The sequence below is a fragment of the Conger conger genome, chromosome 16 (genome assembly GCF_963514075.1).
Source record: "Conger conger chromosome 16, fConCon1.1, whole genome shotgun sequence".
Taxonomy (NCBI): domain Eukaryota; kingdom Metazoa; phylum Chordata; class Actinopteri; order Anguilliformes; family Congridae; genus Conger; species Conger conger.
The window spans coordinates 9,811,574-9,833,632 of record NC_083775.1 but is presented as its reverse complement, the minus strand read 5'-3'; the positions used below and the strand labels follow the sequence as shown (position 1 = coordinate 9,833,632).

At 41.1% G+C, this 22,059-nt stretch overlaps 1 protein-coding gene across 1 annotated transcript; it reads right to left on the bottom strand.

Moving 5' to 3' along the window:
* Positions 1 to 674: 674 nt before the first annotated feature.
* On the bottom strand, positions 675 to 12,723 carry LOC133113880 (uncharacterized). The gene is made up of 8 exons (XM_061222997.1): positions 12,679 to 12,723; positions 12,424 to 12,477; positions 9,229 to 9,321; positions 6,053 to 6,109; positions 4,924 to 5,562; positions 4,443 to 4,481; positions 4,285 to 4,329; positions 675 to 3,999 (listed from the first exon to the last, which is right to left on the bottom strand). Exons 3-8 carry the CDS (start codon positions 9,254 to 9,256, stop codon positions 2,420 to 2,422), a joined length of 2,388 nt encoding a protein of 795 aa, XP_061078981.1. The 5' UTR covers positions 9,257 to 9,321; positions 12,424 to 12,477; positions 12,679 to 12,723; the 3' UTR covers positions 675 to 2,419.
* Between the last annotated feature and the right edge of the window lie 9,336 nt (positions 12,724 to 22,059).

The window sequence follows — 22,059 nt, the reverse complement described above, 5'->3', positions numbered from 1 at the left end:
CCATCCATCCTTACTCCTGTATGAAATATGTGGTGTGGACCAGCAGCTCACAAAAATACCTTGATCACTTTCAGGGCTGTGTTCTTCCTGACACGGTCATTCCAGCACTCCCAGTCGTTCTGTTCCAATGTGGCTTCTCCGGTTCTTCAGCCTGGAACATCACCCTAAGACATACACCTAAGGTATGGAGTCTCTTCAACAACTTGAAAATAGATTTAAGAAGGAGTATATACATGACAAAGATCCCCAAGAGCAAGGTGGCTGAAGCACAGATTCTCATGGCTGGCATATTGTAGGATTTAACCCTATATTGGGACTTTCAAGGTACATACCTGTTTGGGAGAAAACAGGTAAACAGGTACTAAACTGGTCCAGATTTTGATATGTAGTTCAATCTATTTCCCTTCCTTAACACATTATCAATTTAAAGATATTTAATCTTTAACACTCACTGTTAAACTGGTATGTCTTATAATTTAGTGCTGACCTTCAGAGATACTGCACCATGGGGCTTAACCATGCACTGGAACAGTGTTTTAATAGATACCAGACCAGAGTTATGATCTTTAATTTATGGAAAGCTGAGAATTGTGCACATTTTTATTTTTATGATGTATCAATATGCCAGCTTGTCAATTTACTCACAGATTTGTATCTAAAAATAAAAAATTCCACCAGATACATTTGATTTTATTCATAAGCAGAGAATAAGAAATACATTTTTTTTTAAATATGCGGCAATACATTTTAAAATACATGTAGCCCCCTCCTCCACAGATTTCAATGTGGGTTGTTCTTAAATGAGTACTTTTGCCTAAATACCAATTAATCATACATTATCATTCATCATCATTTCATTTTTCTCACTCAAGGAATAGCAAAGTGCCAAATAGCTTGAAAGAACAGAGGTTTTATAAAAAACAATTCACAGATCACATCATAATCAATGTTAACCCTTTCCACTTTGCCCCAGAGAGCAATTTCCACCTATTTTGCACTAGTCATATGAAAGCATCAATTTCTTGAAAATTGTTTATTGCACACTAAAGTTGAAAACTAAGACTAAAGAAGGCGCTTGAACCATTCAGCCATTTGAATGGTACAAGGTACAAACTAATTTGTTAGAGCATGTAAATAGTGTCCAGAAAAAATGACATAAAGCCTTATGTTATTATAGTTTAGCACTGAAGTCAAGGACCAAACCAGAAATACTTTATGTTTGTGTACAAACTTGATGTCAAAATATGGTAAAGATATCGACAGGTTTTCAAATTCCACATTTTGAATGCACCCAGGTGACCTCAAGTGATCCCAAATCACTCCAAAAAGACATCTGCATATCTTTTTATCCAGGCACATGGATGATCAGAAAAGCTTATTTTTCGATTAAAACATATTTTATGTAACAAAATCTGTTTTATTCATATACGAGTATATTTTTATAAAGCATGCCCAAAGTGTCCAAAAGGCTCTCCCAAAAGGCTAACCTACCCTAATGCTTTCTAACCAAACTGCATTGCATTTAAAATAGAACTTTATTTTAAAAATTTGGTTAACCAGAGCTCCGTTAGCCAGTACAATTACAGGTTTATCTATAGCAAGTCCAAATCCTGAAATTATGCATGTTTGTATATTCATTCTGCTATGCGAAACTGTCCATCACCTGACTGAGTTTATGCCTTGTTGGAAAGGATAGGAAACCCTGTACAAGAAGCTTACCATGTTTTACATTAGTTCAGTACTGAAATCACCTAGCAATGTGTTTATGCAACAATAAGAAATATTTCAAGATGGCATTCACTTCGGTATAGTTCTGGCAAAGATATAGGTCTCTTGAAAATGGCTGAACGGATAACAACATAAATATCAAGGTTAGTCAGAAAACAGTTGTAGCTTCATAAGCAGGTAGGATATTTGGTTCCATATATATGTCAATATCAAATAATGGTATTTGGTATTTCTACCAAACCGGAAATATGTCAGCCGGACGTGGAATAAAAGTGAGCTAAGAAAAAATAAAATAAAAGTGTTTCTTCATGCAACTTCTGAATTGCATATTTTTGTTCTTAGATTGGAACAAGGACGTAAATAAATGGTTTCAAGCATTGTTAGAACATGCCTATTATTGTCGGAATCTATGGCGATGTTGCGTGGCGTGGGGGAAGCTGGAGTTATTTCAATAATTTGAGACATCCACGACTCAACCACAAGGGGGCAAAGTGGATAGGGTTACTAAATATGATCCTATCAATAATAATGGAATGTTCAGCAATGTCTTGTATTTATCCATAAACTGTGTTGCTTCAAATGCTTCAAATGCTTCAAAATCCCAGCCTTCTACTAACTTTACATTTAGATTTAACACTTTTTTTACCCAGAAATCCAGTTTGGAGTGGCAGGATGTGAGAAGGATGTCAGCTCACTGTATCACGCATTTCTTTCCCCTTTTTCTGTCTGCGGCCCCGAACTGATCTGGGTGTTTCATTATGAAGGATTTAACCTCTGCCTCTGCTTCTGCTTGCTGCTTTGCAAGGTCCTCATATTTCTGGGTCATTTTGTTTAGGAGTCGTGAGTACTCTTCTTCTGTCAGCTTCTCTTGTTTGTTTTTTTCTCGGGCTGAACCTTCACCCACCTGCTCTTTCTTTTCTCCTCTCTTTCTCTCCGAATCTCTCTGCTCCTTTGCAGGCTCCGCATCACCCCCTTGACTCTTCATACCATAGAACACTGCGGTCTTCTTCTCCTTCTTTGGTTTTTCTGCCTCCGTTTCTTTTTTATCAACATATTTCTTTTTACCCCTTTCCCTTTTCTCTCCAGTATTTTCTTCTCTTTTTTTATGGAGTGTTTGCCTTGTTTTCTCCTGCCTTTTAAATGGCATTTTAAAGTTCTGTGATTTGATCCCCTTCCTATCCTTTGCCTCTACAGTTATCTTCTGCTTATCATTCCCTTCTTCATCTCCTTCCCTTTTTTCTTCTGGTTTACATTTTTCTTCCACCAATCCAACCTCCTGGCTCTTTTTAACATGTAGCTTTGTTTTCCATAGTCTACTGCCCCCTTTTCTTCCTTCTCCATCATCTCCTCTTTTTCTCTCCAGAAGTGCCTGCCCTGCCAGTAATCCCCCCTGCTCTTCATCTGTGTGGTCATCTCTTCTTTCGTGATGCTCCCCTCTTTCTGTCATCTCCAGTTTTTCCCTTTGCATCAATTTCATTAATTCGTCCTTCTCCCTCCTCCTCTCTCTGTCCTGCATTTCTCGTTCCTCAACCACCTTCCTGTTCAAATATTCAATTTCAAATCTGTACTTGGCTTCTAGCGTCTCCAGTTCTCTCTTCACCTCCTCCTCTTTCTCCCTTTTCATCTGTATTCGCATCATTGCCTTTTCTGCCTCCAGGAACATCTCAGAAGTGTAGCAGCTTCCTCCGTTGTCCCAGTTCATCGTTTCGATCTTTTTAAACAGGTCGAGGACTTGTTTTCGGTCAGTCTTTTCTCGGTTATTGAAGATATGGCGCCTGCCTCCGCAGTCCTCGATCAGCTTCTTGACCTCGGGGTGACCTTCTGCAATGTATTCTTCAATGGACTGAACACCCAGGTCATCGCCTCTGGTGAAGAGGACCATCGTGTACTTCCCAGCTTTCTCACCAAAGGTCATTTTGATAAACCTGAGTGTCTCCCTCTCCACTTCTGTGAAGTGTCCCACTGACAACACCAGGAGGAACACGTGCGGTCCAGGAGATGCCAATCCCATGCATTTCATGATCTCCTTCTGGACATCCTCAGTACTCAGGGTGGTATCAAACAGGCCTGGAGTGTCAATCACCGCTACATCTCTTCCTGCCACTCGCCCTGTCTCTTTCTGACATTCCTTTGTCACAGAGAACATTTTCATCTTGGAAGTGAATGCCTCTCTCCCCAGTATGGTGTTTCCTGTGGCACTCTTCCCTACGCCAGACTTTCCCACGAGCACCATCCTCACGCATTCCCTGATGTCCCGTTCGGCAATCAGACCTGATAATAAACAAGTGAAAATTGCATCATCCTTTCTCAGGTTGTTTTTAAAGGCATTCCCGTGAAAAGAAAAAAACATAATATATTTATTATTATTATTATTATTTTAAAGATATTTCTACAAGAAAACAATACATCATGTTATTCAATAATATACATCAACATTTTGTTGAATCTGTTGAATTAAGTGCAACTCATAATGTTCCTCAAATCATATTGTTGTACAGTATAGCTACAATTATATTTGTATAGTATAGCTAAAATGTATCTGTGCATTTTTCTTACTTCTTGAACGGCTAAATGTGCGTCTTCTTCCCTTCCTTGGGAGACCTATTTTTGTATTAAAAACATAAAAATATTAGGCAGTATACTGTATTATTGTTCAGTTTTTCAGGTACTGACAGCCACCAATGACTCATTTAGTGGCTCAATTGAACACTTACATTTTGCAGGTTTTGTTTCCACCATCTTTGCACTGTCAGCTGAAGGCACAGAAAATAAAGAGGAAGGAATCAACTATTTATCACCAGGATTATGATAAATAATAATGTGTAATTATTTACAGTACAGAATACTGTAACTATTTGTTTGTCTCAAGTTTGTGCTCAATTTTCAAAACCTTAGACACAAGACTCAAAACGGTTTCCCCCATACCACGTGTAACACATTTATTTGAAGGAATCTTGCATTTCCAAACTCATTGGTTCAAATAACACATTTATTGTAAAATACTACAGGAACATTTGTTTAGATCACCCACACACAATATGCTTCACTGTTTAGTCATTTTTGCAATATTTTAACATTGCAGTAAAAGATACTTGATACATGTTTGAACATGGTTCTATTGGTTCTAAATACAAGAAAAATACAGCTACTTAAAACATATTTTTTATGATTTGCTTCAGAGCTTATTCCTCTTACCTTCTTCAGAAAAAGCCTCGTTCTTTATGCTCTTCAGCCCTTTCCAAGCAATATCTGACCATTTAAAGATCTCCGCAATGAAGTAACTCCCTCCATTTTCATCCACAATCTCCTGGATCTTCTCGAGAAGCTCAGTGACTTGTGTATGGTTTCGCTCACTATGGAGGTGATACCTGCCCCCACAGTCCTGTATAAAGTCCTGGAGAGCACTATCACCTGGTCTTTCTGAATCACCAAAACTGCTATATTCCTTGTGGTCTTCATGCATGAACAGCACCATTGAGTATCTTGAAGCTTCCTCACCGAAAGACTCCTTGAACCTCCTCAGGGCTTCCCAGTCCTCTGGCGTGATGCTCCCCTTCTCCTGCACCCACAGGAACACATGGGGTCCTGGGGCAGACAGGCCCAAACACCTCCTAACCCCTTGTGAGTGTTCCTCTTCAGAGAGGTTTGGGGTAAACAAATCTGCGGTGGTGATAACTGCCAGGTGCCTCCCAGCCACTAACCCATCATGCCTCTCACTCTTCTTCGTTTCTGAAACGGGGAAAGCATCTTTCCCCAAAATGATGTTTCCCACTGACCTCTGTCCTTCTGCAGTCTGACCCATTAGCATAATCCTCACCTGCCGTGTCCTAGACACTGTAAAATAACACATTCAGGTTGATACAGTGGACTATATGGGCCTTGTCCCAGCAGGGCTTCAGTTTGCTGGGATTGCCAGTAGGCACTGGAGAGTTGTCAGCAAATGAAGGGCTGAATTAAGGGCTGAATGGTTCAAGCAAATTCATATGGCTAACTTATGGAAGAGATTGGCCATTTTTCTTTTGGCAAATAACCCATATTTAATACTGAAATTAACTGTATTAGGATAGTGACAGGAAAAACTTCATCAAGTATAGTTGGAAAGGGTGCCATATCTTTTCTTTTGAAAGTGATTTTAATCATCACATACTGATTAGAACATTCCGTGAAATACTTGAAAGACCAATGTTTGAAAGAAAAAGAAAAAAAAGAATGTTTACAACCAAATATTTTCCACAATTGATAACCAACTCAGGATATTTATAAGACTTTTTTTGTGTTTGATGGCCAACATGACACAGAGTACAAATCAGTGGTAATAACTTACCATTTGGACAGTCAAGGTCAGTGCTGCTCCCACTTGAATCGCTCCCGGTTTTCCCATCTCATGCAATAAAAACACAGTCAAAGTCATTATTTAACACACAAGAAACACTACTGTATGTGACAGCATAATACCAGGATCCCCTATAATTTGTCAGATGTGGCAGGACTAAAGGACGCTCATTGGCTCCATCCACTGGTCAACTGGGGGTATGGTACATCACCCCCGGAGTAGAATGCCGTGCACCTGATGGCTGCAATGAACTGCCAATAAAAGCCACCACAGCCCTTCCCTGTGTGTGAGTGCCAGTGTGGGAGAGAGTGGAGGGCAAGTGGAGAAAGAACTAGAAGATGGAGACTTATTGTCTGTTTGTTTTTTTGCCATTTCATTTTTTGTGCTGGATTGTGATTTTGGACTGTGCATTTGACTTTTGTTCACAGCGTAGTCACCAGTTTAGCTGGCCACATATAGAGAGGGGCAATATCACAGTAAGTAAGCTAAGCTCTAAAACAGAGGTAGGCAGCATTTTGTTTGTGTGGTTTTGTTTTGTGGATTCTTGTCCAAAGATGCACCTTTAATACTTGGGGTTTTTTTCACCCTTTTGGTTCCCTCCAAAACTCAAAAATAAATCTAACCTCTCTGAACAATATTGGAGAGTGTTTTAGTTAGTACTTTTATTGCACAATCCTGAGCCTTGCCCGTGGTCCTACCTCAGTTGCTGGAGAATATAGACAGTGGGTTGGGCCACAGGGCAGCATAGACAAATCCTAGTTGCTAGCTTCATTGCAGGCCTTTGACTGAACCAGCTATTGCTGCATGTGAATTTGCTATCCATGAGGTTTCTCACCCTTTGAGCGGTTCTATGGCCGGCAACCAAAAGTGCTACCTGGACCTGGTGATAGAAGCCTGGGATCAGTAGCCATCGCTCCTCTGGTTATTGAATGAACATGTGGAGACGATGAAGGACGGGATGATGATGATCTGAGAGAACACATGGCACAAGAGCAACAAGCCCAACCGAGGGTGTACAACCAGGGAGCCCGACCACGTGAGTTTGACCCAGGGGATAAGGTCTTGGTTCTGGTGGAAACTATTTTTTGCCACCTGGCAAGGTCCATATGAGGTAAATGAAAAAATGGTGAAGTAAACGACATAAGGAGACCAGGGCATAGAAAAAAAAAAATATATATATATATATATCCCAATTGATCATGTAAATGTTTTTAAAAAGTGGTATGTCCATGAGGGGTTGCTGGATGCTCTGTTATCCCTCTCACCCATCCAGGACCAGCCAGAGGAGAAGGTTAACAGAGCTGAGTGCCGCACAGAGACAAAACAACTTATTTTTCCTTTTTCTGTTTCCTTTCTCCTTTTCTTGTACCTACTCATTGGGACAGGCTAGGAAAAGAAGTAAAGGTGGGGAAATGAAGAAAATGTGAATTAGGCAAATGGATTGCCCTCCTTTAAACATCTGTTTGAATCCACGTCAGTTACAGACATGGCAGATGGGGAGAGGTGGATCCACAGGTTGATCATTTAAATTGATATTTTTGTCATTTGGCAGACGCTTTTAATCCAAAGCGACTTACAAGTGCATATGTTCTTCCACAAGTTAAAAGCATCAAATCCATAAATAAAAGGTGTGTTTTTAGTCCGCATCAAAAATAGGGAGGGATTCTGCTGTCCTGATAGTGGTAGGTAAGTCATTCCACTACTGAGGAACCATAACAAAAAAACTGGTGTGAACGTGCAGCTCGACCACCTGGTTCTCATAATGAGGGAACCAGAGCTGGCAGACTGGTTTTTGCAGGGGTGTAGAGAGCAATTAAAGAATGGATGTAAAGTGGGGCAGTCCCCTTAGCAGCCTGGAATGCCAACACTTTCCAGATCGGGAGCAAGGAAAGGAAAGAAGTGGAGAAAAATAAGCGATTGGAACAAGCACTGGGAGTCCCATGAAAGTAGACTGAAAGCAGACTTAGGGGCACTGCAGGTATTTGGGGTATACCATTGGACAGAGAAATACCAAGCCCAAACTTTAAACCAAACTTTGCTTTCTTAGCAGCCCCAGGTCTCCCAGATCTCACAGGGAACAACCCAGGCAGGACAGAGACAGGACAGTAGAAAGGGCTTCCAGGCTTGGAAGGTCACTCTCTGCTCAGGCCCTGTCTTCAACCAAGAAATGGTGAAGCAACCGGATGCATCAGAAGTAGGGTTGAGGGCTGTCCAATCCCAGCAGCATGAAGATGAGGACTATGTCATATAGAAGTTGGAAGCCATCATCACGTGAGAAAACTTATTCCATAAATCGAGTGCATGGCCATTAAGTGGGCACTGGAAACAATCAGGTAGTACCTGCTAGGATGGATGTTACCCTGGTTCCTGATCACTCACCCTTGCTATGGACAGCCCAGAATGAGGACATGAATGCCAGGGTAACAAGATGGTTTCTAAGCGTGCAACAATTTTTATTTGCTGTAATTGACAGGTTGACAGTTCACCTGGCAATGCAGACACCCTGTCCAGGAGGGACTGTGGGTGTTACACACCTCCCTCCCGGTCGGAACTAATTGGGGGGGGGGGGGGGGGGTCGTGTGTGGTAGGACCAGGGGACTGTTATATTCCATCCACTGGTCGATTGGGAGTATGGCACATCAACCCTGGAGAAGAGTCCTGCACAGCTGAGGGCAGTTAGACAATGAACTGCCAATAAAAGCTGCCACAGCCCTTCCCTGTGTGTGGGTGCTAGTGTGGGGAAGCGGACGATAAAGAGACTTTTTTTTGCCACAAACTTGGATTAGAATTTTGCACTGCCAATTTGCCTTCTGTTCACGCTGCGGCAACCAGATTAGCTGGCTACTTATAGAGAGGGACAATATACTATGATAGTGAAGGTATAGTATTTAGTTTATTGTTTTTTTTGTTTTTTTCCCCCCACTTTCTGTGGATCTGTGTTCAGTGTGCCCTCAAAACCTATGCCTTTTTTTTCTCCATTTTGTTGGTACCCTCCAAGCCCCAAAAAGTAATCCTGGTTTTTTCAACCATATCTGTTTGTGTTTAAGTTTGTAATTTTATGAGACATACCTTTGCCATACCTTTGGTCCTGCCACACAGAAAATTATTGGTAATATACTGGTATTGGTGTTTGCATTAAATGCTACAGGTCACAGGTCGCAACTCACGGGAATCAATTGAACTTCTTGTTTCCATATCAGAAGAATTTGTCCTCTACAAATTCTCTATTGGAATTAAAAGCCTCCACCTCCAAATCTGACCTTAAATACAAAACAGCATTGTCAAACTGGCAAGCAGAAATGGTAAAATGAGTAAAATATTTACAGCAAGATAAATAACACGGTAATGGCTCAACCTTTCTGCCCCAAGCCTTTCTTTGGGACAGAAAGGTTGAGAACCACTGGATTAAACCATGAAAATGTAAGTTTTTTTGTTTGTTTTATTCAAAAGTGAAATTCTAGTTTTTGTTTGTTTATGACACTAGCTCAACTGATTGCACTTGGGACATGGGTGTTTTTGTTCACAATGATCTAGAAGGAAAAATCTGAAAAATCGCTTTACTGGAAAGACAACATTCAGGAAATGCATGTCATCATTGTTGTGCCTGTGGCATTCAGATCGAAGTATGACATTTAACCACTCCCTCTAATGCATCTACACTTTAACCTCTTCCCTGCCAATTATTTTGGAAAAAACCTGTCATTTTCTGAATTTTTTAAATTATATTTAATATAGTATTTTTTATGCTGATTATGAAAAATAACTATTTCATTTTTTTCCCATTTTTGTGGTCGAAATTTTATTTTGAAAATACCCTTTTCGGCAAAAATGTGTTAACTCATCTTCCCATAAACCGTATTTTATTACCAAAAGTAAAGGGGAATGAAAAACCTATTTTTTGTTTTTTTATTACATATACTGGCAAAAATATAGCAGAAATTAAAATGATTTGCAAAGATATAAATGAATGAAATTACTTATAGGGGGAGCAATAATTATTTGATCCCTTGCTGATTTTGTAGGTTTGCCCACTTACAAAGAATGGAATTGTGTAGAATTTTAATCATAGGTACATTTTAACATTGAGAGATAGAATATCACAAAATAATCCACAATAAGAACATCATATACATTTTCTAAATTTAATATCATATCTTCACATGAAATAAGATCTGATTTGATCCATAGAACAATAGGACTTAATACTTGGGGTGGAGAAACCTTTGTTGGCAAGCACAGAGCTCAGATGTTTGTTGTAGTTTTTTACCAGGTTTGCACAGATCTTGGGAGGGATTTTGGTCCACTCCTTTTAGAAGATCCTCTCCAAATCCTTAAGGTTCCGAGGCTGTCTCTTGGAAACTCGAAGCTTCAGCTCCCTCGACAGATTTTCGATGGTATTTAGGTCTGGAGACTGGCTAGGCCACTCCAGGACCTTAATATGCTTCTTTTTGAGCCACTCCTTTGTTGCCTTGGCCATATGTTCTGGGTCATTGTCATGTTGGAAGACCCATCCACGACCCATTTTCAGTGCTCTCACTGAGGGAAGGAGGTTGTCGCCCAAAATGTCCTGGTACATGGCCCCATTCATCCTCCCCTCTATACGGTGAAGTCGTCCTGTCCCCTTAGCTGAGAAACACCCCCAAAGCATAAGGTTTCCACCTCCATGCTTCACAGTGGGGATGGTGTTCTTGGGGTTGTACTCAGCATTTCTCTTCCTCCAAACACGGCGAGTCGAGTTGATGCCAAATAACTCTATTTTGGTCTCATCTGACCACATCACCTTCTCCCAAGCCTCCTCTGGATCATCCAGGTGTTCTTTGGCAAACTTCAGACGGGTCTGTACATGTGCCTTCTTCAGCAGAGGAACCTTGCGCGCGCAGCAGGATTTTAATCCTTCACGGTGTAGTGTGTTACTGATGGTTCTCTTCGTGACTGTGGTCCCAGCTGCCTTCAGGTCATTAACAAGCTCCTCCTGTGTAGTACTGGCCTGATCCCTGACCTTTCTCATGATCATTGATATCCCACAGGGCGAGATCTTGCATGGAGTCCCAGACCGAGGGAGATTGGTGGTGACTTTGTGTTTCTTCCATTTTCTAATAATTGCTCCAACAGTTGCTAACTTCTCACCAAGTTAACTTTGCTTATTTTCTTGTAGCCCATCCCAGCCTTGTGCAGGTCTACAATTTTGTCCCTGATGTCCTTAGACAGCTCCTTTGTCTTGGCCATGGTGGAAACGTTGGAATCTGATTGATTGTGTGGACAGGTGTCTTTTATACAGCTACATAACGATGTAACGAGTTGACACAGGTGTTTTGGGTAATGAGTTGAGATTAAGAGTGCTTCTTAATAGAAAACTAACTGGTCTGTGGAGCCAGAATTATTGCTGAGTGGTAGGGGATCAAATACTTATTTCATGCAAAAATACAATAATAAATGTATAAAATGTTGTTATTATGGATTATTTTGTGATATTCTGTCTCCCAATGTTAAAATGTACCTATGATTAAAATTCTACACAGTTCCATTCTTTGTATGTGGGCAAACCTACAATCAGCAAGGGATCAAATAATCAATCAAATAATTATTGTTCCCACTATATGAATGAAATTATTTGGAATTATTTTATAGCACAAATATAGCACCTTTATTTGCAAATATTCAGTCAGCAAATTTATGAATGGTATTATCTCTCATCAGACGTATGCAAGCTTCTAAGCGAAGGTTCATATTTACCACCTTCCCCTGAACTAAACAGTTGGGGTGTCATTTGTTGAAAAAAATAATAAACAACGAATGAATGGCGCGAATCAAAAGAATCAAGAGCATTGACTACTGTAGGAAAACTACGAAACAGGCACCTTTACTTTTGAAATGCCTGAGCGATAGCTCACACCTCTGCCAGACGTATGAGTCAACGAGTAGACTCGTTTCATGGTTAGAAAGGCTCAACAACGCCCAGAATCGACTGATAAACTCGTCTGTAGCTGGTTTTTGAAGGTTATGTTTTAGACGTGTTTACTCGTCCGTGATTGAAAAAAATACATTCGGTAAAAACGTATATACTCGTCTCCGCTGGGGAAGGGGTTAACTTGAAAAGGTTTTATTTAGAGAAGAATGTTTATAACTGACTAATGGCAGACATACAACAACCCTAAACAGTAAGATTTTCAATGCCACTGTACAACAACAATTTTTTAATGTTGCAGCATCAGAAGCCATGCAGAGAACTGACTGCACATCATCTTTCAATTTTTTAATATATGGTAAATTTATACAATTCCTTTAAGTCAGTTTCTTTGCTTTGAAAACACAAAATAAGCTTCAAAAAGGGTCTTTCGATTGCAGTTTGCAAGTTAACTTACAGTCTGGTTCAGATTAAATGGTTCGTCTTCAGAGTTCCCATGAGTTCCAATGTACTTGAAAAAGAAAAGCTTGAATTATTTATAAGCCTTTTTATTCAATCTAATAATTTGGAATCAAAACATAGAAGATCTGTTGCTCTTCCATTTCCATTACACATTTAACCACTTGAAGATGCAAAAAATAATAATAAAATAATTATTTTTCAACAAAATTGATATTAAAAACACATTAGTCTTTCCCAGACATTCACTCACCTGGGCTCCTGACTTGTGTTTATCCGTTGTTCTGTCTGTCGCCTCTCCTCACACTGAAATTGTACAGACACAAATGTTTAAATGACTACGGGACTACTTTAACCAAACCACATATGTTTGACAAGCAACTAGAAACTTGTTGAACTTGTGGTTTGGCACATCACAGATGCAACATACCCATCTCCCGTCGCCATTTAAAAAATGCTGCTCAACCAAAAACAAATTAATCCGCTTTTAGAATAAAGACACAAATATCACGGGAATGGTAACACTTGCCCCATGAGAGGTCACACTGGAGAGCAGACTTTAAGTTCCTGAATGACCAGAGGGCTGGGATATCCAATAATGGGGCCAATAATGTCACCAGGCATTTAGCACTGCCTTAAAAGAATACACCAACATTCCGACTTACCCAGACTTAGACAAGATGATCGATTTCATTTTAATTTTTGTACATTCACTGGCTCGGTTTCCATGTTAGCATAACGAGTTAGCTTAGCATAAGGTGTGAAGCCTATAGGAGTCAGTAGCCTACCTCCTTTAAGGTGAAGAAATACACCTTTCAGCTACTTGAAAAAATAGTACAAATGAGAGACATTTTGGAGAAGTAAAATGGTTGGAACTGTTATGTACGGTACTGAGGACCCAAAAGCAGACCAACGGATAATCCATAGTTTATTCAGTTCAAGGTTCAGAGCCAAGAGATCAACAGACAATGCCCAAATCAGAAAGCAAAAGGATAGTAAAAAAAAAAACAAGCAAAGGTCAAAATCCAGGGAGTAAGAAAAACAAAGGTACGAGGCCGAATTCAAAAACCAGAAGGCACTCGGACAGGATGTGCGTGTAGCAGGAAGCAGGAAGCGAGCGTGTAAGCAAGCGTGTAATCTAACATGGCGGCTTCGATCTGATCTTAAAAAAATAACAAAACAAACAAACCAATAAAAAACCTAGCTATAGCTTATAAAACTCACGGGCATTAATTCTCCGACAATTCGAACAACTGCTATTACATCCTGGACGAGGAAACAGTTGGAAGCCTTCAAGAGTACATCGACGAGTGTTTCCAGCGTCTCGTCATGGGGAGACGTAACAAATCGGAGACCCCCGCCTCGAAGAGATCCCGTTCCGCATGCTCGTCCAACACCGACTCCTCGCCAGCAAAAGAGCATGAAGAAATTTTATGCTCAATCGACAAAAAGCTGTCCAGCTTGGATGCCCGACTAGCTCTGGTGGAAATCCTCCACCAAGAATTCAAAGCACTGCGAGAGTCACTCGAGTTCAGCCAACACCAGGTAGAAGTGCTATCGGCCGAAAATAAGTCTCTCCGGGATACCGTCAAGACCCTATCTGAGGGAATGACGAGTATCGCTGGAGAAAATAAACATATCAAAGAATCCATACTAGACTGTCAAACGCGCAGTATGAGGGAGAATCTGGTCTTCTTCGGAATTCCAGAGTACACCGAAGAGGACGCGGAAGCAACAGTCAAAGAGTTCATGCAAAAACAACTCAAACTCCCTATCGACATTGTCAGCAATATCAGCTGTCACCGGGTTCATCGCCTTGGAGGGAAGAAGCATGAAGGTCAACGGCCGAGGCCAATAGTGGCGAAATTTGAGCATTATAAGCAAAAGGAGCTGGCGAAATCCAGAGGCAGGGAGCTAAAAGGAACCAACTTTAGCGTGAACGACCAATTCCCGAAAGAAATTCTGGAACGTAGGAGAGTATTATTTCCCATGAGAAAAAAGCAAATCTCCGAAGGATCCCGCGCGGTCATCAAGGTTGACAAGCTATATGTGAATGGGCAATTATATCGCGATGAGAGAGTCACTCCGTGGCTCTACTGAGGTAAGTATGGTGGCCTTCGGACCGAGGTAAGTCATCATAATTATCAGTCACAGGATGTAGGCTAAGCCAGGTATGCTTCACGCTTGTTTAAATCACGCACGCTTAGTTCGCACAGCTCAATAGCTTGAGAATGAAGGAATACGCACCCCCTCCGAATGATCCCCTATCATTAGGATCTGTGTTACCTCAATGTTATTTTTGTCATTGTTATTCTTGCTGTCATTATCTCTGTTGCTGTCATTATTTTTGTTGCTGTAACGTACTTATAGGAAAATTCAATAATACTCTGCTTAGAAAGCACTCGATGCACACACTCACACATGTAGGCACGCGCACTCACGCACACACACGCGCACACCGCTTACAGATTTAATTAAATAATTATGTCTAGTATGAACTCACTGCGCTTTGTCACTTGGAATGTGCGAGGAACCGGCTCACTTTTAAAAAAAACGTCAAATTTCACAATATTTAACAACATTACAAGCAGACATCGTCTTATTACAGGAAACTCACATCCCCAAAACAGAACAGCATACACTTAAATCATCACAATTCCCCCATGTTTACTTAGCTAACTTTAACTCCAAACAAAGAGGAGTAGCAATATTAATTAATAAAAAAATTAGTTTCACTTGTAAGGACACTCTCATAGACCCAGAGGGTAGATTCATAATAATCAAAATATCAATACATAGAACTAATACAGAAATATGTATTGCAAATATATATGGTCCAAACATTGATGACCCATCCTTCTTCCACCACCTATTCACGTTACTAGTCAGACACTCGGATACACCATTTATAATGGGTGGGGACTTCAACCTGACTCTTTATCCTGACCTTGACCGACAAAGTAGAGCAGCTAATAATCGTCACTGGCAATCCACGGAAACAATAAAGCAATACATGAAAGATTTCGGTCTGTGCGATGTATGGCGTTCTTGTCACCCAACGCTCAAAGAATACACCTTCTTCTCGCCGGTCCACCATTCTTACTCCCGCCTTGACTTCTTTCTAACCAGTAATTCATTCACCAAGGCTATATCTGAAACACATATTCACCCCATTACGATTAGTGATCACGCACCAGTTACTATGACAATCACGGAAAAAACGAAAACACCAACAGTTAGACAATGGAGATTTAATACATCATTACTCACAGACCAACAGTTCATAAAATTTTTCGAAAAAGAATGGACAACATTTCTACATATCAATGACATTCCCGGCACCTCACCCTGCGTTCTCTGGGAGACAGCAAAGGCTGTTATGCGAGGTAGAATAATCTCATACTCGTCATACAAGAAAAAAAGGGACCAAGCACTTGAATTAGAACTAGAACAGAAAATTAAAGCCCTGGAGATGGCACACGCCACCTCTCAAGAAGAACACCTACTAGACGAGTTAAGGAAACTTAAAATAAAATATCAAGAACTAATAGATATGAAAACACAATTTCACCTACAAAGACTACGCCTCAATAATTTTGAACATAGTAATAAATCAAGTAAATTCTTAGCCAATCAGTTGAAACAAAACAAAGAAAAAGTATTGATCACCTCAGTTACAGACTCAACTGGAAAACCAACCCATGACCCAGAAGAAATCAACAATATATTTAGGGAATTCTATAAGAAATTGTACTCATCCAATATCAATCCTTCCAATACAGACAAGAATTTTTGAATACTATCAACTTGCCAAAACTTAATGATGAGCAAAATATAATGCTGGAATTACCGTTATCAATAACAGATCTCCAGGAGGCCCTCGAACACATGCCCAATGGGAAAGCACCAGGCCCAGACGGCTTCCCAGCAGAATTCTACAAAACATTCTGGCCTATGCTTGCACCAACCTTCCATAGAATGGTTACCAAAGTTAAAGAAACCTCCAGACTTTCCCCTAACATGAACTGTGCAAATATAAACCTCATCCTTAAGCCAGACAAAGACCCTACACTCCCATCTAGCTACCGCCCAATATCACTCATAAACGCCGACCTGAAAATTATTCGCAAGGCACTGGCAAGTAGAATCGAAAAAGTAACACCTCATTTAATACACCAAGACCAAACTGGATTTATCAAGGGCCGTCAATCTACTAAGAACACACGGAGACTAATTGATCTGATAGACCACTGCAACATTAAAAATACAGAAGCCGTAATTGTCTCATTGGATGCAGAAAAGGCGTTTGATAGAGTAAACTGGAACTTCCTCTTCAATACCTTACAAAAATTCGGATTTGGTTACAACTTCATAAATTGGATTAAAATACTATACAATTCACCTAGGGCATGTATCAAAACAAATGACCAAACCTCTCCAAACTTCAACCTTGGGAGGGGCACCAGGCAAGGATGCCCACTCTCTCCCTCATTATTTGCCTTATTTATTGAGCCACTGGCAGCCGCAATTCAACAGGATGTGAACATTAAAGGGATTCAAACAGCAAACATGAGCCATAAAATTAGCTTATATGCAGATGACATATTAATTTTTCTCCAAAACGCACACACTTCTCTACCTGCAACATTATCACTCATAGACAAATTCTCATCTATCTCAGATTACTCTATAAATTGGAACAAATCAATAGCCCTTCCTATTGCTCACGACTTCCATTTAAGCGCAGCCATCCCACTAAAATCCGGGAACATCAAATACCTGGGCATCAACATCTCAGACAAACTATCTGATTTAATACGCTTAAATCACGCTCCCCTACTCAAAACAATAGAAGATGACCTCACTCGCTGGAGCTCTCTGCCCATATCACTCATGGGAAGGGTAGCTACAATCAAAATGACAATTCTACCAAAAATCAACTATATTTTCTCAATGATCCCCAATAAACCTCCTAGGGCATGGTTCAAATCATTAGACTCTGCAATGACTAAATTCTTATGGAAATCTAAACCACCGCGGATAAGCATAAAAACATTACAGAAGGCCAAAAATAGGGGTGGACTTGAGCTTCCCAATTTCTATAATTATTTTTTGGCCAATAGACTAAAATATATCGTACAATGGATGACGCAAAATCAACAAGATTGTGGCTGGTTGGATATTGAACAATCACTATGTAATGACATCCTAATACAGGATTTACCATTCATCAGTCCCATCATCAAACATCACTGCTGCTTCAAGAGTATCAGCATTAGCTCTTCGCTGACAGCATGGTGGGAACTTCTTAAATTAAACAGGTCCTCATTGGTCCCATGCAGACTCACACCCATCTGGAACAACCCTGACATACTACAAAATAAAAAAAAAATTAACTTTACAACTTGGTATGATAAGGGAATTAGACATCTGGAGCACATTTTTCAAGGTAACCACTTCATACCATTTACCCAAATAATAGATACCCATGGTATTGACAAAAACAAATATTTAGAATACCTCCAGCTGAAATCTATAATTCAAACCAGGTTCAAAACTGGTTTGGATCTCGGAGTCCCGCCAAATATAATAAACCTTCTAAAACTCCCACCACAAAAAATACTCTCCAAAATCTATATAAGATTATCTGAGTATGATTCAGACTCAGAAACATTACAGGAACTAATCCCCGCAAACTGTTTTCACCCTCCTTTCTTCTCGCCCCCCCTGCCCCCAACCTCCCTCATCACTCACACCTGATGACTTTGTCTCCTTCTTTGAAAATAAGGTTGACGCCATTCGTAATTCCTTCTCCTCACCCTCTCCCCCTCCTGACCCTCCTACCTTCCCCAACTCCCTATCCTCCTTTTCTCCCCTCTCTGACTCCGACACTTTGAAACTCCTCACATCCCACTGGCCAACCACCTGTCCTCTTCACCCCATCCATTCTCCAATCTACAATCTATCTCTAATGACATTCTCCCTTCTCTCTCCTCTCTAGTCAATACCTCCCTCTCTTCTGGCACCATCCCTGAAGAGGGCCAAAGTCACTCCCCCACTCACTTGTGGTAGAACCTATGTACTTGTAAGTCGGTTTGGATTAAAAGCGTCTGCCAAATGACTAAAATGTAAATGTAAATGTAAATGTCAAAAAACCTACTCTTGATCCCTCTGCTCTGAACAACTATCGGCCTGTCTCTCTTCTTCCCTTTCTCGCTAAAACTCTGTGTAGGAGCCAAATAGCCTTTTTTGTTTATATTTAAAGAATAATCATTATAATTTCAAGACTCCCCATATTTTTTGTTATAGTTCTGATTTACTGATTTTGATTGACAGATGGCCACTGATTGGCAATCTTGGCCACACCCATAGGAATGGGGTGTGGTGCAAGTTAACAAAGGGAAGTGAGAAATGTTTGGGGAGGGATTGAGTCCTAGCTTTAGTTGAGAGCAAACACAGTTCTAACCACCACATCTCATCTCATCGCATCTAATCTACAGTTTATGTCCTAAACTTCTATAATCTTACATCTATCATCTATTTTCTCTCTTTCACACACACACACACACTTGACATTGTTTGTTCATAGTGCTGGCCTACAACGTTTTGGTAGGATTTATTTGTTTGGTTTATTATTTTCGAACAATGAACATGAGCATGGAGCCTGGATCTACAACAAAGGTGCGTTAAAACAATCTATAATTTTGAAACGGAATAGCCACTATATTAAGTTAGAAAACTGTGTTTGCTCTCAACTAAAGCTAGGACTCAATCCCTCAAAACTCAAAAGAAGTGAAATCTGCTGTTGAGACGCCCAAAGAAAAACTGAGCAGCGCTCTGGTTTCCACAATCGGTGACCATACTGGGGCCGGTAAAGATTGCGCTCTTTCCATTCTGCCTGTACAGATTAAACATGCCAAAGGGAACAAGGTTGCTCAAACATATGCTTTTTTGGACCCTGGTAGTACTGCGACATTCTGTACTGAAAAGTTGATGAATGAGCTCAACATCCAGGGTCAGAGAACAGGAATTCTTCTAAAAACAATGGGGCAGGAGAAACATGTAAGCAGCTACAAAATAACTGGACTAGAAGTGGGCAGTCTTCAAGATGACACATTCCTGAAGCTGGCAGAAGTATACACTCACTCAGAAATTCCTGTCACGAAGGGAAACATCCCCACACAGGACGACATCATGAAATGGCCATACCTCAGTGAAGTTCAGCTGACTACTGTCGATAAGGAGGTAGGACTGCTCATTGGACAGAATTGCCCAAAAGCTCTGGAACCATGGAAGGTTGTGAATAGTGAAGGGAACGGCCCTTTTGCAGTAAAGACACAACTTGGATGGGTAGTAAATGGACCACTCAACAGCAGCCCCTGTGTGGATGAAAATGGACGGCCATATTTGAAGGCAAACAGAATCTCAATTTCCAACATCCAAGAACTGCTTGTTCAACAATACAATCAAGATTTTCCTGAACAGCGTCACAGTGAGAAAAGTGAGTTATCCGTTGAAGATAAACAGTTTCTCAAGAAAGCTTCTGACTCTGCTACATTAAAGAACGGACACTACTACCTCCAACTCCCTTTCCGAAAGGATGATGTGAAGATGCCACAGAACCGTCACATTGCAGAACAACGTGCCCTTAACCTCATTAAGAAGTTCAAGAAAGACCAGGCGTTTTTTGAGGACTATAAAAGTTTCATGGACGGGGTCATACGGGAAGGTCATGCCGAAAAGGTTCCAGACAACCAGCTGCAAAGAGATGATGGACGGATATGGTATATACCACACCATGGTGTGTATCACCCACGGAAGAAGACCATCCGTGTGGTTTTTGACTGTGCTGCCACATACAATCCCTGATCACTCCCTACTCCCCAGCTAGACCACTCCGGTCTGCCAGCTCTGGTCGCCTTACGGTTCCCTCTCTACGTGCACCTGGCGGTCGAGCTGCACGTTCACGCCTGTTTTACGTTCTGGTTCCTCAGTGGTGGAATGACTTGCCTACCACTGTCAGAACAGCAGAATCCCTCCCCCTATTTCGACGCAGACTCAAAACCCACCTTTTCAAACTCTACCTTAGTCCTCCCTCCTGATTTCCCCTGCCCCTCCCTATCCTTGTCTAACCCCCCCCCCAAAAAAAAAAAAAAAAAAGTGACAACTATGTTTAGAACAGCATTTCCTGTGTATTTTGCTAGTTTCTGGATGTGATGCTCTGACTTATGGTAGAACCTATGCACTTGTAAGTCGCTTTGGATTAAAAGCGTCTGCCAAATGACTAAAATGTAAATGTAAAATGTACAGGGGCACATCTTTGAACAAAGAGCTGTTACAAGGCCCAGACTTATCCAACACGCTGTTTGGAGTTCTTCTCAGGTTTCGGCAGGAACCCATTGCCATGATGGCCGATATAGAGGGAATGTTTCATCAGGTCAGAGTACCACCCGAAGATGTCGACTTCCTTCGTTTCCTTTGGTGGCCTGATGATGATGTAACCAAATCACTGGCGGAATACAGAATGACCATTCACCTGTTTGGTTCGGTCTCATCTCCTAGTTGTGCAAGCTATGCCCTGAAGAAAACAGCGGAGGATAACCTGGGCAAGTACAATGTAAAGGCTCTCAATACCATCAGGGAAAACTTTTACGTGGATGATTGTTTAACATCAGTTCCCAACGAGAGTGAAGCCATAGCCCTGGTCAAAGACCTCAGAGATATCTGCTTAGAAGGAGGATTTAGATTGACCAAGTGGGTAAGCAACAGCCGTGCTGTCCTGTCCTCACTGCCTGCAGAGGAAAGAGCAAAAGAGGTGAAAGAGTTAGATCTGGACAGGGAGAACCTATCTGTGGAAAAGGCACTGGGAGTCCATTGGAATGTAGAGACTGACACACTCTCATTCAGAACAGCCACAAAGACTCAGGCAATCACCAGAAGAGGTATTCTTTCTGTAGTCTGCTCTGTATATGACCCTCTAGGATTCCTTGCTCCTTTCATCTTGACGGCAAAGAACATACTTCAAGGGCTGTGTAAATCCAACTGCAGCTGGGATGAAAAGATACCGGACGTATTCGCTATACAATGGAAAAGATGGCTCACAGACCTGAGCCAACTCACTGATTTCTCTGTTGACAGATGTATAAAGCCAAATGGATTTGGTAAGATAAAGTCTGCACAGCTGCATCCTTTCAGTGATGCCAGTGAGTCAGGGTATGGTGTTGTCACCTACCTGCGCCAAATAAACATCATAGGTGAAACTCACATCACATTCATCACAGGCAAAGCAAGAGTCTCACCGCTCAAGCAAATGACCATCCCAAGACTTGAGCTAGCAGCAGCAGTCCTTGCAGTCAGAATGGATGTAATGCTGAGAACAGAACTTCAGATTGTGCTGGAAGAATCTGTCTTCTGGACTGACAGCACATCTGTTCTGCGCTACATTGCTAATACAACAAAAAGGTTCCACACGTTTGTGGCAAATCGAGTCTCCGTGATCAGAGAATTGTCAGCAACTCGGCAGTGGAGGTATGTGAGCTCCAAGCAAAACCCGGCTGATGATTCCTCACGGGGCATGACCGCAGAGACATTCTTGAAATCTACAAGATGGATTCACGGCCCAGAATTTCTTTGG

Excerpts from the sequence above, each read along its gene's own strand:
- LOC133113880 (XM_061222997.1), bottom strand. The coding sequence starts at position 9,256 with ATGGAAACAAGAAGTTCAATTGATTCCC. Across the intron at positions 6,110-9,228 it reads AAGAAGTTCAATTGATTCCC|ATGGGAAAACCGGGAGCGAT; the intron begins GTGAGTTGCGAC and ends TTATTGCATGAG. Across the intron at positions 4,000-4,284 it reads CACATTTAGCCGTTCAAGAA|GTCTGATTGCCGAACGGGAC; the intron begins GTAAGAAAAATG and ends GTTTATTATCAG.